Genomic DNA, 17,253 nt, shown 5'->3' with positions numbered 1-17,253 from the left:
GGTTCAATTCCCAGCACACACATGGCAGGTCACACCTGTCTGTAACTCCAGGTCCAGGGGCTCTGGCCCCCTCTCACAGACAGACATGCATTTGAAGAAGAATCTGAGATACTATTTTAACTATTAATATTTTGGAGTTTCCTCCAAATTAAAGTGCTTCCCTGCTAGCCATACTAACTTTTTTAAAGCATGACTCTTTTTTTTTTTTCACACTGATTTATTTTGTGTGTGTTTGTGTGTGCATGGGTCACAGAGCCCAGGATAATCTGTAGAGTTGGTTTTCACTTTTCATTATATGGGTCCAGGAGACTGGACTTAGCTTGGTAGGCTTACTGGCCAGTGCCTTTTCCAGGTGAGCCATATGACTGTCTTGAGTTTTTAATGGCATGAGCATGACGCAGGTTCTTACCCACTTAAAGAAAGCAATAATTAAAATATGTGCATGCTCACAAACCAATTAGTTTGATCCAATACAGTTAATTTGTAAAACAAGTAGTGACAAAACATGCATGAGTAATTATGCTGTTCTTTATAAAGTCAAATCTGTAATTTCAGAATCAGGTATGCTCTGGATAACTGAGTGGCTCATATATCAGAATAAAGTTAAAATGGTGGAAGTCCAGTAAACAAAGCAATTTATGCTTCTTTCCCTTAAGTAACTATTAGAAGAAAGATGGTTGATGAGAGATTTTGAATAAGCCTAGTTTGGTGGCAATACATTTAAGATTTTTTCCCCCTTTCTCTTTTCTTTCTTTAAAAAGTAGAGTGCTTAATTGACCAAATTTACTTAAAAATTAACACTGAGCGCTTCCCATGTGAGGCTGTGTGATACAAACAGTCCCAGGAAATAAATGGCCTGGACCTGTCGTGAGGACTTACACACTTAGTAGTAAGTGTAGACAGTCTTTTCTACACTCTCATCCCACAACTGTGAATCAAGATTCTGATATGATAATGAAAGAAGGACCCAGCTCTTCCTAGCCTAACCCTATCCCAAATTATCTATGAACAGGGACAATGATCATTCCGGCATAAACTTTCATGGAACTGTGGATCAGAAGAAAATGGAACTTGTAAACCCAATGCTCTTGTTTTACACAACATTCAAATCTAATCTAAATAGAAAGTTAATTTATAGGGAATCAAGCAACTTACCTATTCGTAAGCATGCGCTGATCTGAACTGATTGTAAACATCGCAGTGTGTAAGTGTCGAGGTAAGGCGCCCTCACTTAGGGCAAGCTCCTGCATCTTAGTAGCAATCTCTCTGTCACCTTCCTTTGGGAAAAGGGAAAGATGGTCCCTAAAACAGCAATCTAGAACAAATGCTTTGAACTTTATAAAACCAACCTTGCAGTTTTACACAAAGATTCAGGCAGTACACAATTTATTTTGAAAGAAAAAAAGAAAGAAAGAAAGAAAGAGAGGGGGCCTTGCAGATACCCCAAAGAAATACCAGGGGCTGCAGCTAATTTTAAAGATACTGTCTTTGAAATGAGGTTTGTTTTTCAGCTAAATTTACCTTATGAATTATGCTTTGCTGAATGTAAGATTAAAAGTAGGATGACTATTCTAGAGTATTTATCAGCTAATAACAAGGAAGGGTGGCTTAGGGAGAATAGCAGTAACAAATAAAAAAGAACAAAGAACAAAGACACATGCAAGTCAAGCTTGCTTTTGCTGTTACCGCACAGTCTTTTACAGGCCAATAACATGGTTAAGGACAGGGTGATGTAGGGTGACTTTATTCCACTTCTACTGCCGAATAGAGACTCATTTTGGCAACAGCAACACACCAGGACTACTAGATAATTAAGATAATCAAAGACTCATGGCTCCAAAAAGCAATGTGATGTTCCTGTGAGTGAAAAAGACAACTACCTAACACAGGAGACAAGTGCATGCCTGGAACCCAGCACTGTGTGCGTGCACATCATTTTATTGTTGTAAAGAAAGGGTCTCCATATATAGCCCTGGGTGACTTAGAACTTGCTGTATCAAGTAGGCTGACCTTGACCTCAGAGATCCGCTTGCTCCTGTCTTCAGAGTGCCAGACCACATGCATCATTTTGGCTAGTATGCAAGGAGGTAAAATTCACCAAGATGCTAATGTATTTCTCAGTGATAAAAATAGGTTATTTTTATTTGTTACTTGTGTTTTCCCCCCTATATATCACAACATTTCTTCAAGTTTCAATGTTTGACCTACTTGCTAAGAGTGTGCATAAATTATATCTTTCAGAGACATGAGCTCCAATCGCTGATATATATTTACTGTGTGATTTGTATGTGAAACCTCAAAGTCAGCGCCTTGTTTATGAAGGATAAATGGTTCTATTATAGGAATGATAATCAGGGTCCTAACTGGGTCCTAACTGTGTCTGCTTGCCAGAGGCTCTGCAGGAGTAAAGAATGTGGTTCCATTTCTAAAACTGAAAACGAAGCAAAGAACCTATTAGCTAAAGAAAAATTAGACTTCATCATGTATATATACCCTAAACACCACAATATAAACAAAAGCCAACTTCGATATTCTAGCCAGTTCAACATCTACTCCTTTGTTCGTTCCTTCCTTCTTTCTTTACTTATTCTACCTATAAAATACTTAGGAGCAAACTAATTATTTGCTTTTTATCAAGTTGTTTTTGTGCATTTATTAACAGTCAAATTTTGTCATGAACAGAATCTCTTATATTTTATCCAAATTGCTAGTATGACAGAAAAATACAGGAATTCAAAAGCCATTTAGACTGAAGTCACTATAAACATCATAGAATGCAGCTTCTATTTAGTAACTATGATTTTACCTTTCAAAAAAATTTTTTAAAGATTGAGTATTATGTGTATGGGTATTTTGTCTGTACATTATCTTTGCACCACATGCATGCAGTGCCCACAGAGGCCAGCAGAGGGCAATAGGTCCCCAGGAACTAAACTGAAACACTGCTGTGCTGGGAACTGAACCAGACTCCTCTGTAAGAGCAAATAGTGCTCTTAACCACACAACCATCTCTTCAGCCCAGGACTTCATCTTTTAAAGAACAGAAGGCTAAAGCACTGAGCCTGCAGAGGCAGCATCTCATGGCTACAATGAGTCCTTATGCCCCCAGCTGAAGGAGTTTTTGTTGCCAGTGACGTCCTTTCCTCATCAACTCTCCCACAGCAGATCCCTGCATAGCCTCAGTCCTCAAGCTCAAAGAACTCGCCAACATCAACGAAAGCATCAGGAAAGAAAGCTGACTGGATGTCACAACAAATAAGCAAGGTGTGAGCCCAGTATCTGAAGACAGCAGCGTTAAGTTCATTCTCAGTATGAGCTCTACCTTCAAACTGAATAAAATTATAAAACTACTTTTCTTTCCTGAGAATAAAAAGCTTCTCATCAAAGACTGAAGGGCAATGTTGTCAACTTCAACTAAAAGAACCAATCAACAGTCCAGGGACTTTAAGATTTCAAAATTATTCTCTCACCTCTATGATTGCCTTCATAACCAATCCAGCTCCCTTTACAATTGCCATGGAAGGATGCTTTAAAAAGAAGGGGAAAGCATCAGTGAATAAAAGAGAATTTCATCTGACACCGTTAGCTGTTATGCCTGAGGAACAAACACAATGTGTTAAGGTTGTAAGCCACAAAGTTAGGGACAGCAATTAACTAGGAAAACTAATTAAGAAAAGATACATCTCAGGAAACAGGCAGCACTCACGTGAATAACAAAATAGACTATAGTTGCCTGAATGTAAATGGCTTACATCAAGCACTAACAACACTAAAATCACAAATATTTACATAGAATATGTATACACATGTATAAATACAATAGATACTAGAGCATCATATGAAATAACAAATGCTTTCCAGTACTTATAAACAATCTGGCAAAAATTCACCTTGATTACTGGGACATTTGTAAAGAAAGGGAACTCTAAGCCCACCAAAGAAAGAAGTAAGCTTTTCGCTACATCTAGGCTGGCTAAGAATATACAACAATGGTCAAGAGCATGAGGAGAGCGCTACATGAAACACCAAGAAACTTGCAGGTTAAAAACCTCTTGACAAGTGATTTCCAAGGCCACAATGTCACAATGGAAGCGAATGCAAGCACACACATCCACACAATGTAAAACACTCTGACCCAGCTGTGGGTGGAGCACATAGCAGAGTGCTTGCCTAGTATATACAGGCGAGGCCCTAAATTAGGATCCTGCACTGCAAAGGGTTGGGAGAGCAGTCATCCTTAATGTAGCCATTCACACAACATAGTCATTAGACAAGGGACATTCAAGCTCACCTGAAAAAGTTTAAAAAGGGTTCTTCCATTGGAGGCTACCATCTCTAAGAGCATATCAAACTGCTGCCCTTCGGTTGTCTCACTGTATGGAGCACAGAGGGCAAAGGTAAGGAAGTCCAAGAGTGAACTAATTACTAGGGCACCAGTCCCATGATCCTGAAAGAAAGCAGCACACTGCTTAGAAATAGACGCAGGGGCTTCCGCTCCAACACAGCAACCACGAGTTCCTTTCTCTTAATTCTGGGTGTCAGACATAAACAGTTACTCAATGCTCAACAGAGATTCAAATTTTCATGGTGCTTGAGTACTTATTTATTAGCTAATATATTAAACCCATTGTTTATCATCTTCAAAAGAATATGACTAAAATTCAGGCAAACTGCCAGGCGTGCTAGTGCACGTGCATGCCTGTAATCCTAGCACTTCGGGAGGAGTACGAGGCCAGCCTGGTCTACAAAGTGAGTCCAGAACAGCCAGGGATACACAGAAAAACCCTGTTTTGGAAAATAAAAACAAACAAACAAACAAAATTCAGGCTAACCTCAAGAGAATAAGCTAAATTTCTCAAATGTGCATTCTAACTAAAGTTAATGTGCAAATGAGTGAAAAAGCAAGCAAGCAATGAATCAATGAAGCAATCAATCACTGGGCTGGAGAGCTGGCTCAGCAGTTAACAACATTTGTTGTGCTCCAAGGCAACCTGAGTTCGATCCAGGCACCCACATGATGGCTAAGCTCACAAGTGCATATAATTCCAGTCGCAGGAGATCTGATGAGCTCTTCTGGCCTTCACAGACGTGCACCCATGTGGCACAGACATACAGGCAGGCAAAAACCCACACACATTAAATAAAAATGGGGAAAAAAGAAAAGCAATCTAACAATATTTGTAAAATGGGGCAATTTGTGTTCACAGACTTTATGATGTTCAGTGCCTGGGAAACTGGCAGTTGGTTACAGTGAGACTTATTCTTAGAATAATTTATTTCATGACATCTTTTGTCTTGTTTTGTTTGTTTGTTTTAAGGAAGAAAAACAATCTGAAATATCATTATAAAAGTCTGAAGGCATTGCTGGTGCCCTTTTCCATTTGCTAGGTTAGCTAATATCAAGTAGCTAAATCTTCAGTTGCTATATTAGCTAATAAAATAACATGAGTGTTTTGTTACAGTGACAAAGATGAACTGTGGCCATTTGACCATTTAAAAGGATGGGCTTTGTGACAAAAATAAATCCACATTGCACTTCTAGGAAATCTCTGTATGGCATCTCCCATAAAGAAAAGTTTACTTACAACTTACCACATGGGAATTAAATTTCTCCAATAAGTTTTCCAGAAACTTCTTTGAAGAGAGAAGAGAAGCTTTGTTTAGCTGCTCTTGTCTTAAGTCATAGTCATCATGCATGGGCTGTTGATTAAAGAGTGAAGTTCATAAGTAATGTTCTGGGTTGGCATCACAGAAACAGCAGCTACAGAAATGTTCGCTCCATGTGAAAGCAATTAGAAACCCTAGCCTTGAGATCCCACAGCCGGGAGTGATGAGAAGCAGAGCTGACAGCTTCTCGTGTCTGATCAGACTTGATAATCTCCCTGGCAAGTAACCAAACCCGTTCTTGCTATACACGCACTGCACAGGCAACGTTCTTCCTCACAGTCACAGGCCTTCTCACCAAAAGGACAACAACCCATCCCAAGAATTGTATAATTTAGATTTGAAATGATAAAACTTAGAATTGAAAAGCAAGTGCTAAAACTGTCAAAGCAGCAAGTACTTTTCCCAAGGTGACTGTCCTTTCAGTGCTGATGCCTGCTTGGTGGTCAGAGCAGAGCTCAGATCCTAACCTAATCAGAGGCTGGGGCAGGTAAGGCGGGGAGCTTGTCCTTGGAGCCTCACCTTCCCTAGCTTTAAACAGGACTGTGGGGACTGAGCGCGTGTACACAGCCAATGCCTAACACCGTCAAGAACTCAGCTTGTTTCACACTATTGATGTTTTATGTTCTAGTTTAATTCTTTAGCAATATTTATTTGGAATCAAGTTTAATTCATTTGGGGGAATAAATATAAGATGTTACACAAGTGACTATGTATGTCTGTCCTTTATCACTAAGATTGCCTACAAAGCTTTGAGACACACAGAAAAATCCACAGAATACGCAAAACCCTGAGATAAACCAGAAACTTCCAAGTACTGAATAGCTAGCTGCACTCTCTCCACACAGTAAGTATGTCACTGAGCTACATCTCTATCACTCAGCTTTTATGTGTTCCTTCTTCAGCCACTGTCATTACCTCAGCTCAACATCTCACTCTACACAACGGTTAGGCCAACCAGCTCTCCTCCATGTTCCTCAAGTGTGGGTTTTCTGAAAGTCAAACCTGTTCATGTGGTTGCTTCCTTGTTGAAAACTCTTTTAGTTGATGGCTTAAAATGTACAACCGCAGTTCTTTGTTCTGACAGAGGCGGCTTTTTAATGACCATTTCTGCATATGCCTCTAGCTTCATTCAAGTCCTAATTGCCCACCCTCGCCATCCCACACACACCTCCAACCATGACGTTAGAGTTAGCGGCCTCTCATGCCTGCCTTTGGACATGCCACCTTCTATGCTAGGCAAAGCCTACCCAGAACTGAAAGATCTCTATTCCAGTTTGAAATGCAGGTCACAGGCAGCATCGAGAAACACCGAGAACCATCCTCACCACCAGAGACTAAGTAAGTGCTGCTCCTCAGTGGTGCACAGCCTCCGCTTTACACTGCACATGTAGACAGCTACAGTTTTATTTCTAACACACAAAACACCAGTTAGTAGATCGAATGTGCTAACATATGTTAACTGAACAAACAAATGGCCATGAGAGCAATTTAGGAAATGTGTAAGCATGGACTCCATTGATAATGAAAGTATGGATGTAGCAGTACTCACACACATGAGGGCACAGAGCATATCAACAGCAGCATGGATGACCCCGTTGTTGCTTCTCTTGAGGGCTTTCACTACCTTCACTCCCAAGCGCTCCCGAAACCTTAAAACAAACACCAAGTCCAGAAGAGACCATCAGAACATTCATTATTATTACAATGACAAGTCATCTTAAGTTTCCGCAGTGCCATGGCATCAGTTACATGTTCTAAATCCCACCTCTAGAATGCCCTTTCCTAACTCTATTTGTTTTACCAGGAAATTTTAGTGTTAATGAAAAGGCAAAGAATTATTCAACTCTATTAGCACAGAAACCAGTGATACTATTAGTGAATATGCGGCCCATACATCAGCTCCATCTCCCCTCCTTTTTCATTGCTCCACAATAAAAACTACCAAATCATCATATGTAAGACATTTAGCCAGACATAAATAAATTACTTATTTTAAGTTGTTCAAATTTTCTATGTGAAGTTCAAAAAACAATATGCATTGGGTTTTTTTGGTTTTTTGTTTGTTTGTTGGTTGGTTGGTTTGTTTTAAAGTCATGGCAATCCAACACAGGGCCCTGGACATGAAGCAGCAAGTGCTCTCTGGCTAACTTACTTTGGAAGCTGAGTGAAAGCCAGGAAACCAGCTTTGGAGGCTACAAGCCTCCTCACAGCCTGGAACTGGCTCTCAAGTTCTGCATTTGAAGCGACGACATCCCCTTCTTGAGACAGCAATGCTGTTATGGCATTATTGATTAGCTTTTCCTTGTTTTCTGAGAAGAGACCCTAGGCAAACAAAGAGTAAATGTTGGAGAAGAGTTCCTGCAGCAAAAGCCAGTGACAACAAACACAGTACAACACGACTCATCTTACATCCTGTGTTACTGCGTGCAGGACTCCGCTGTAGGAGATGTTAGCATTGAACCTGAACACAGCATCTGCAAAGTTACCATCTACAAAGAGATAAAAAGGTGCATGGGGAGATTTAAAGCTTTGCAGTCCATTTTAAACTACTGTCATGCTGGTGGGTGAAAATAAAATTACATTAACTCAAGTACTTACTAGGAGGTGCAGCTAGGAATCTGAGGTGAAGGCTCTCAACTTCCTCATCTATAGGCATGCTGAGTAATCCCCATCGCTGACCTTTGTGGGTTGGTGCCATTTTAACACAAACATCTCTGTTACCAGAGGCTCTTACTCCATCCAGCAAACTAGCTAACAAGGAATCTCTAAGGAAAGTCAAAAGTAAAAAGCTTTAGGTTTGATACTTAAGGGGACTTTGGGTGTGGATGCGGCACAGGCCTTCTGCAGGTAACGTGCTAGGGGATATCCTGAGGTTCAGTGGGCAGCGTGCACAGCGGAGTCCCAGGACAGACTGGCAGGCTCATAGAGCAGTCCTTCACCCACTGCTGCTCTATGACCTGTAGAGGTAGATAGCACTGTGGCTTCCGTGCTCCTGAAGTTTATCTTTAAGAGCTTTCCTTGGGCCTAACATACAAGTAACAAAACTCACTCCATTAAAATCTTTCACAATTCTGTGTAAGTTAAAACAGTTGGACAGTTATCATAATCCAGTTTTTGCAAATTCTGACCACCACCAAAGCCTTTGTATCTATCTGCAAAGACTAAATCACTGAAGTGATACATCTACTTTTGATTTTTTTTTTTAATTAAAAAAATGCAGAACCATACGATGTGTAGTCTCCCTTGTCTTGTTTATACTGCTCATCATCTGCTTTTAAGGTCACCTACGTCGCTGCAAGTACTAGTGTCCAGGGTCTGCACTGCTGAAGAGCTACCCTCTGTGTGGATACAGGACATCCTGGGCACTGACTCAAGCTCATGCATGATACATGCTGTGCTTCTAGGTTTTTCCAGTTCTGAAATGGTAACCATGTTTCTGCTAAGACGGTTAACTTGCCAGTACCTAGAGTCACCAGTGAGACAAACCTCATTTAGACTGGGTTAGCTTCTGGATACGCATGTGAACATAGACCAGGTTAACTGAGGTCACTGAAAATATGCAACAATGCCTTCTACCAAATTAAACATTTCAAAGTTCTAGATTATAATCTTTGTTTTTAATCCCTGATCGACCAATTCCTTTTCCCTGTACATACTATGATCTCAAAATTACAAACTTAAAAGGGGGGTGGGGGGGGGTGGGAGGAAGGGGATGGGGGGGCAAACGCGCACATAATCCCTACCTTTCTGTTGAAGAGTATTTCCGAACTTGCCCTTTTATAAACTCTATGGTAAAAAATTGTGGATTTTCTGAGTCACAAACCAATGCAAATACCTAAGAAAAACAAATCCAAACAAGAATTTTACCCAAACCCCTAAATGTTTAGTATTTCATTATAAAAACTAGGCATCATTTTTCGTATAAAGTCAATATTCCAAAAATAAATAAATAAATAAACCTGCTCATAATATCAGAATTTAAGAATTGTTTAAATTTTTCATTCCAATTTCATATTCAACTATGGAAATAGAAGTTTCATTCTTTGCATATTAGGAAGGTAATGGTTATGATTTCCATTGTCCTAAAACTAATCAATCAAAGGTTGATAATTAAATACAGATTATTCCTGCTTCCCAAAACTTGTGTAGCCTCATGTAGATCAGTCAAGCCTTGAAGTTGTTATGTAGCTGAAGATGGCCTTGAACTCCAGATCCCCTGCACGAACCCCAAGTGCTAAGCTCACAAGTGGGAGCCACTACGCTGGCCTGTTTCTCTTCCTTAGAAATGAGTAAATATTAAAACAGAAACAGAATCAAGATTATCAGTAGGAAGCTGGCTCACTGAAGCCAACAAGGCTTACTCACTTCTCCCAAGGGCTTGAGCGTTGCAATGTTGTAGGTTGCTGGATCTCGTTCTACTAAGCATGTCTCTGTGACTGCTAGAACTCTTTTCACAGGTTCCTTCAAACAGTGAAGGGAAATAAACTTAACATTTATTAAAGAAAGCTGTCAAAATACCAGAAAAGTTTTTTATATTCAACACTCAGCTCTTACCGAATGTCTAGGAGATATTTTTTGGACCACAAACTCTGCCAAAGATGTGATAGACTCATCAGTGCTGTATTTCCCAAAGCGAAGGTTCAAATACTGCTCAAACTCTAAAGGCTCTTTCCTGATCCTCAGTGAGATACCGATGTAGTTGCCTGCGTGTTCTATTGCACTTTTGATGATCTCTTCTCTTTGCTCTGATGCAAATAAATGCTGCACAGATTTTGAAATTTCTAAGTCAGGATTCAAACAACTAAAACAGGACTGTATTTACTCAACACACATGAGCGAGATTAATGTAACACTTTTAAGAAAAAAGGCAACAGAACGTATTGGGTAAATAAGCAGTTTATTGTACTTAAAAGATAAAACTAAATTAAAAAGCACATAATCTACAATACAGAGCCTTAAGCTAACTCAGTCAAACAGACACTATCCCATACTTCTCAGGGTCTGGCCATCATCACTTGTACCAAACAACATTCCTTCTTCCAAGGAAGAGCCCTAAGCCTATGAGGGTAGTTGGGCACTGTGGGGCAGCATTTCATTTCAATTAAGGCAGCTCCATGTTGAACTGTTTTAGATAGTGGTTTACTTGAAAAATTATGTTAAAGAATATTTGAATGTTTATCATCATTGGGCACTGTCGCTACAAACCAACTGTTCAGGCTGTGTTACACAGCTAAGGAAAAAGATTTGTAGTGGGTGCCTGAAGACCAGAATTACATTAGATACCTTGCAAGGGGCAGGGTAGAAATGTCTATGGTTTTGTCTTGGCCAGAAAAGTAACAGTTCTTTTGCTGAGAAACAATGGTTAGATCCTGTCTGTAAACATGACTTTATTCCTACCAACAACTACCATAGACACAAAGGGTTTCAAGACTGGCTAAGAGACTCTGTGGCGGTACATTTGTAGTGAACTGACTGGTTTTGACTAGCAGCCTTTACAAAAGGCTCTTTTACCCTCTTTTACCCTCAGTGTGCTTCTCTGCACACTTTAAACCATCTCAGAACCCTCACAACACCACTGCATACAAAGGTTATGCTACACTGTGTAGAAAAACTCTATCAGCGTTTGGTGATCCCAGTTGGTAGATGCATGGATGGAGAGCCCATGGATACAGAGAGCTATCTGCACTTAGGAGACAATTCACACGAACTCTCCTTCCTGCCATTAAGCAGTAAAAAGTGCTGGCAATAAAAGAAATGTCCTAACGGTTTCACCTTATTGCTCCACTGTAAGGCCACTGAGTAACTGTGGCAGTTAGGTTGTCAAATGACTATATTAGGCACACTTCCCACCAAGAGGTCAGTCATAGTGAATGCCTACAGTCCAGGGAGGAGGCAGCATTTGGACAGGAGACCTTAAGTTGCTTTAAAATGAGGGGAAACAAGCTTTTTTCTTTGTGTTTTCGTGTTTTATGTCACAAATATCCACCCTGTGTGTTCCTAGATGAGGGAAAGCGGGTGGCATCCATCAAACACAGAAAGCGAGGTCAGCAAACTGCACGTATACATCAGATCACTGGCGTGTCCATTCTTCCACGTGCTCTCCTTTTGTTATCACCTACCCTCTTATGCATCTAAGTGGCCTGCCACTGCCTCTGCACTCCTACCTAGGGTGTCTCATCCATAGAACACTAAATTTTGGGACCATGTTTCCTGGACACTAAGATAACGACAGGAACTAAGACTGCCAAGGAAACATGTAGTTAGGCCTCTTCAGTCACAGACACCAGTGCTTGCGTGTGAAGTTGTAAACTTAAATTTTATCGAAATAACCAAGATTCTGCAAAGATGATCCTATCCATACAGCATGGCTTCCATTACTAACAAACAGGATTTGAGTATCTTTAGCAGTGTCTGATGCCGCCCAGTTTCCTTATAACTCAAAATTACAAGGCTAAATCATGCTGCAGGCCCCAGACTTGAAGTGCCAACGCACACTCATATTTCATATTATAAACAGAGAACAGAATTCCCTATAGCTAAGACTTCTAAGTTATATTTTTCAAAGAAAGCTTAGAAAGTTTCAGGTATGACAGCATCACTTATGGAATGCTACTAAACCATGAACCTGGGAAACCTCTTCCATAAATTACCTCACCCAGTCACCAGACATACGCGCAAGGACTCACACGTCTTCGTGCACAATGTGCATACTATTCTCTTCATATTAGAGACAGAAAACAAGATTCAACCTTAGGTACCTCTGATACCATAGCCTGCCAGACTCTTAACACCACACCTCCTCCCAGAAGCTACACTGAAGGGGGGAAACAGTACTTCCTTCAAACACTTATGTAGTCACGTGGAGGCCAGAGCACAGCCTCAGGTGCTCCTCCTCAAGCACTGTCCACCTCTTTTGCTCCCAGATGGGAACTTACCGAGTACTATGAACTGTCTGAGCTCCAGGCCCCAGTCTTCTGTCTCTCCAGTGCTGGGCAGATGAGCCACCACACCCTGCTGTTCTTTTTAAACTGTTCTCTGGAGATCTACCTCATGTTCTCACGCCCTTCACTGACTGAGTTATCTCCTCAGACTCTAGTTATATTCCTTGGGAGATGTCTTTTTACAAACACTACTTACCAATCTACTAAATCCTCCATAAAGTATACAAAATCCTCCTTGATAATCAGAAAGATCTACGAAGCCTTCAATATTCCTATAGTCGTAGGAACACAGCACTCTGTTGGTTACAGGATTTATTTGGTCAAAGCCTCCAGGAGTTACTTCCAAAATCACAGGTTTCCTTGTATCACTCCAGTGATGCTTATAGCAGTTATATCTCTAGAGAGAAGCACAGCATTGCCTTCAGGTTCAAATTTAAGCATGTCATAAAAGAAAGTTATACTGTGTAGTTTTAAGAGCTACTTGACAAACTGTCAGGGGGAGAGAGAGAGAAAGGAGAGAGGCGTTTATTTCATTAAGAATGTTCATACTGAGGACATTATATTCTTCCTTAATTAGCAAAGACCTAGATTTACAATGTGTTGTGAAAGAATTTAAAACTACCCTTATTTAGCTCTAAATGAAAAGAGGAAGCAAGAGGGAAACCAGCTGAAAAAAAAAAAAAAAAGCCTGTGTCTACAGCCCCAGTCACTCAAAGGGTGAGGCAGGGGGATCACGTAGGCCCAGGAGCTCCAGAGCAGCAGCATCAGAGCCAGATCCTGTTTCAAAATCGAACAAAGCAGAAAAACAAAAGAAAACAAATAATAAACCAACCAACAAACCATACATAGCATAAAGCCCCACCCTCAAAAAGAGACCCTAAAATCATCTATAATACACAGCCATACCTCTGAAGGAGACATCAAACAGAATGAGAAATGCATTCTGAGTAAGTTTTCTAAGGACAAAGATTTCAACAAAAATTTCTATGGGAGGCATAGTATTAAAGACTCTGTGTTGGCCTTGTACATTAACACACAATTTGTGTATACTCCCCAAAATTCTGAAGCCAAAATTTTACCAGTGGTATGATTTCTTAATTTACAGGATGGTTACCTTTGGACTCTGATCACAATAGTCAGCAAAGTGCCCTGGGGATGGTGAGAACCCTTTGCAAATCAGAGTACCTGGGCGTCAGTTGGTCGGCACGATCAACACCCTTTTACTATCCAGGTTTTGTTTTCCTTTTATGTTTTAATGTTTCATCAGCATGTGATGTGTTTAGACACACGCTAAAACATGTTTTGTGGTTCTCCCTCCCCTACTTCTAGTTTCATTCTTCAGAGAAGGTTTAATGAAGGCTACTAAGCAAAATGATGTGGCACAGAAGAAAATATATGTAAATTACATGAATCGGGAGGGAGAGAAGAGGGTAACAATTTGTGGACTGTGAAGTGAGTATCCTCCCCTGCACTCCGCCGTCAGGGTCTTCTATCCATCTGGATGAGGACTGCACTGCATCCCTCTTAAAGTAAACATGGCTGGTACGTTGCTCAAGAACACTATTTCTGATCCCAAGAGGAATTCTCTTGCAGGCGCAATCATGAACACTCCCACTGACACCTAACACCTCAAAATGACACTCACAGGTCCAGCACACACCTGTGGCCTCAGCACACTGTTCTATAGCTTCACACACAGTTCTGTAGAAAGAATTCTGCAGAAAAGACAAGTGTCTGCATTACTCAAGATGACAGTCAGGGGCCTGATGAGGGTTGACAAAACAGCAGATCAATGCCATACCTCTCCAGCAAGAAGGGCAGTGAGAGAACAACAAACATGGTAGTGTTTTTTTTTTCTTGTGTGTATGCATTCCTATACTTGATGTGTTCATGTGTGGGTGCATATGCCTGTGTATATGCATGTGGAGGTCAGAGGTCAACATTGGGTGTCTTTATCTCTGTCTACCTTTTTGTGACAGGGTCTCTAGACGAACCTGGAGCTTACTGACTGGCTAGACTGGCTGGTCAGCAATCTCAAGGAAGTCCCTTGTCTTTACCTCCCAGTGTTGGGATTACAGCATGCACCTGGCTTGGCTTTTCAGCTATTGGTGCTATTGGTAGTGATGGTGTTGGTGGTGGTGGTGGTGGTAGTGGGGTTCTGAAGCCAGGGTCTCAGGCTTGCACAGCAAGTACTTTATCCCCTGGGCCATCTTCCCAGCACAGTGGCTCTTTTCAATTAGACTTGCCAACATAGCCAAACTCACTCTACAGGATAGTTCCATTTCTATCACCTGACAGCAGCAGCTGATGGAAATATATCATTAGCTCTAAGGACTATTGTTGAGGCCACGCCTAAGAGTCTTTGAAAGACCGTAATTTAGAATATGTCAAAGGTGATAGCAGGACTCACGACCAAATTCAACTTATGTGATGGAGCTGCTTAGCGCAGCATTTGAAGTGGAGGCCCTAGCTTATTTTGCAGAGGTGCAGATGTCATATCCTCTAGCAATGTTTCCACCTCAAGGCTGACAACATTAAGTGGCTGGAGCTAACTGCTACAACAGGGAGCTTACAGACAATACTGCTGAGTTTTGGAAGCAGTTGTCATCCAAACAGAGACACAGAAAATTCACCTGAGATAATTACAATAAGCACACTGGCAGAAGCTCCTCAGTGACAATAAACAAGCAGCTTATCAGCTGACATGCAACTATGTGAAATGGATCCTGGGCAACCAGCCAAGGGCTAGCACTGAAATGAATGAGCCTCTGGGAGCTTAAACCCAACAGAAAAATGCCCATAGAGAGAACAAGAGTTTAACAGGAGAGGGCCAATTCTGTCAGCACATCAGAGTCCACTTCAGGACTTCAGGGAGAGACAATGGCTTCCACCATGCTAGAACTTAAGGCTTTATTTTCTCCACTATAAAAGTAGAAACACCGCGAAACAACCTTGTCTCAAAAACAAAAAACAAAACACAAAACAAAACAAAACAAAACAAAGTAGAAACAGCCAGGCCATAGTGCAGGTCTGTGATCCCCATTACCTGGAAGGCTGAGGCAGGAGACTGTCTGCCTGGGCTACTGAGGGAGTTTAAGGCCATCTGTGAGCAGCTTAAATAGACCCTGTCTCAAACTTTAAAACCCGAGTACTGCACATACAACTCAGTGCTGGAGAAGGCCCTCCAGTACCAGGGGAGAAAAAGTGCAAATAAATGCAAAACCCATTCATGGTTAAAAAATTTAGTCTATCGTGAGAAAATTCCCCAATCCCTTCTTCCCAGAAGTCTCTGGTTTATTGGAGAGGCCTGGCTGGGAAAGTGAGGACTCCACTAAGCAACATGGCTCTCCTCAAAGCTGCTGGCGTCATGCTGGCCTTTCATACAAGCCAGACCCAATGTGGGACACGTAAAAAGATAGCGCTGAATCTCCCAAACCTTAAGCCTTCAATAAAGCAAGCTGCTGCAAGTGCTAACAGCTGCCGCAGTGTGGCGAGAATTATTAATGGCTGTACTGCTTGTAGATTTATTTATTTATTTGTGTGTACGAGCATCATGCCTGCATGAAAGCCTGTGCCCCGTGTGTGGCCTAGTGCCGGTGGAGGTCACAAATGGGTTACTGGATCCCTTGGAATGTGGAACCAGAGCTCTGGATGGCTGTGAGGTACACTGCAGGTGCTAGGAACCAAACCCAGGCACTCTCAACTGCTGACTGAGCCCTCCAGCCCCTACACTACTTTTAATGTGCCGGTTATTTTGGCAGATGATTTGTTTGTTATCTAACAAGAAATAAGTCTGAAATCTGTTTCTTGATATTTGAGTTTCCTGTTAAAGTACATTCGTCTCTTTCTTTGTTAAGAGGCATTAAGGTTGTACTTCCTTTTGTCTTTACTGAAACAGGAACACAGGCAATGTATGACTTCTACAGTGAAGGCAGCATCTGATCATGTAAGAACACACACTGATAAATGTCAAATCTTACCCTTCCTGTGATTTTTCCCTCTGCAAAGTCAGTTCTGAATCTCTGAAAGAGAAAACACACCACAGTTTGTGAGAATAGACTGGCAAGGAAGGCTCATAAGGCAGCCTTTTCCACCCAAATCTGGTAAAAAGCCACAATCAGTAATCATGATACTAAACTGGTATGAAATTTATAGGTTAACCATATTTAATAAAGATTGTGGCACTTTACTGATGAGCAAAACAGATTAAACATATAATGCTTCATCCTGCACATACATTTCAAAAAACTAATATACTGTTAAATGTAAAGGATTTCCCAGTCTCTTCCTCTACCTGCCCCCCCTTAAATGGGAAAGAAAATGTTTCAGTGTCAAGTTAAAGACTAACGGAGAGTGGGAGAGGGCACAGGGTCAGAACTCAGAATCTGGATGTAATGTGGCCTCTTCACTTTCAGAGAGGAGAGACCTAACTTGTGGCATGGCCTGCTCACCAAAGCTTCCGTAAGCAGCTCTGTTCTGTGCTCTGTAGAGAACTTCAACGTCTCTGACTTCTTCCCACTGCCTTTACGAAATGTGAGGTTGAACTCTGTTCCTTGTCCTTTCCCAACAGGGCTGATGCTGCAGATGTCTCCATAAGGCCACTGGCAAACAGGAAGAAACCTTTAACTTTTGTTCTGAGATAAGC

At 41.2% G+C, this 17,253-nt stretch overlaps 1 protein-coding gene across 2 annotated transcripts in view; it reads right to left on the bottom strand.

The window, feature by feature from the left end:
* DNAJC13 (DnaJ heat shock protein family (Hsp40) member C13) overlaps positions 1–17,253 on the bottom strand; it is a 103,279-nt gene that overhangs the window by 58,216 nt on the left and 27,810 nt on the right. For both annotated transcript variants that reach the window (XR_014773444.1, XM_084751883.1), the window contains exons 4-17: positions 17,060–17,209; positions 16,589–16,630; positions 12,805–13,005; positions 10,222–10,428; positions 10,033–10,128; positions 9,411–9,502; positions 8,266–8,432; positions 8,077–8,156; positions 7,820–7,989; positions 7,217–7,316; positions 5,593–5,700; positions 4,292–4,447; positions 3,471–3,527; positions 1,156–1,277 (exon numbers count right to left, since the gene is read on the bottom strand). Coding sequence is in view for 1 of the 2 variants with exons in the window: in XM_084751883.1 (XP_084608009.1) it covers positions 1,156–1,277; positions 3,471–3,527; positions 4,292–4,447; positions 5,593–5,700; positions 7,217–7,316; positions 7,820–7,989; positions 8,077–8,156; positions 8,266–8,432; positions 9,411–9,502; positions 10,033–10,128; positions 10,222–10,428; positions 12,805–13,005; positions 16,589–16,630; positions 17,060–17,209 (1,748 nt within the window). In the remaining variant the exon portion in view is untranslated. The remainder of the gene's footprint in view (positions 1–1,155; positions 1,278–3,470; positions 3,528–4,291; positions 4,448–5,592; positions 5,701–7,216; positions 7,317–7,819; positions 7,990–8,076; positions 8,157–8,265; positions 8,433–9,410; positions 9,503–10,032; positions 10,129–10,221; positions 10,429–12,804; positions 13,006–16,588; positions 16,631–17,059; positions 17,210–17,253) is intronic.

The sequence above is a fragment of the Acomys minous genome (genome assembly GCF_964271855.1).
Source record: "Acomys minous genome assembly, chromosome: 13".
In the NCBI taxonomy this organism is placed as follows: domain Eukaryota; kingdom Metazoa; phylum Chordata; class Mammalia; order Rodentia; family Muridae; genus Acomys; species Acomys minous.
Note: the sequence above shows the minus strand (reverse complement) of the source record. Positions and strands in the feature narration are given on the sequence as shown.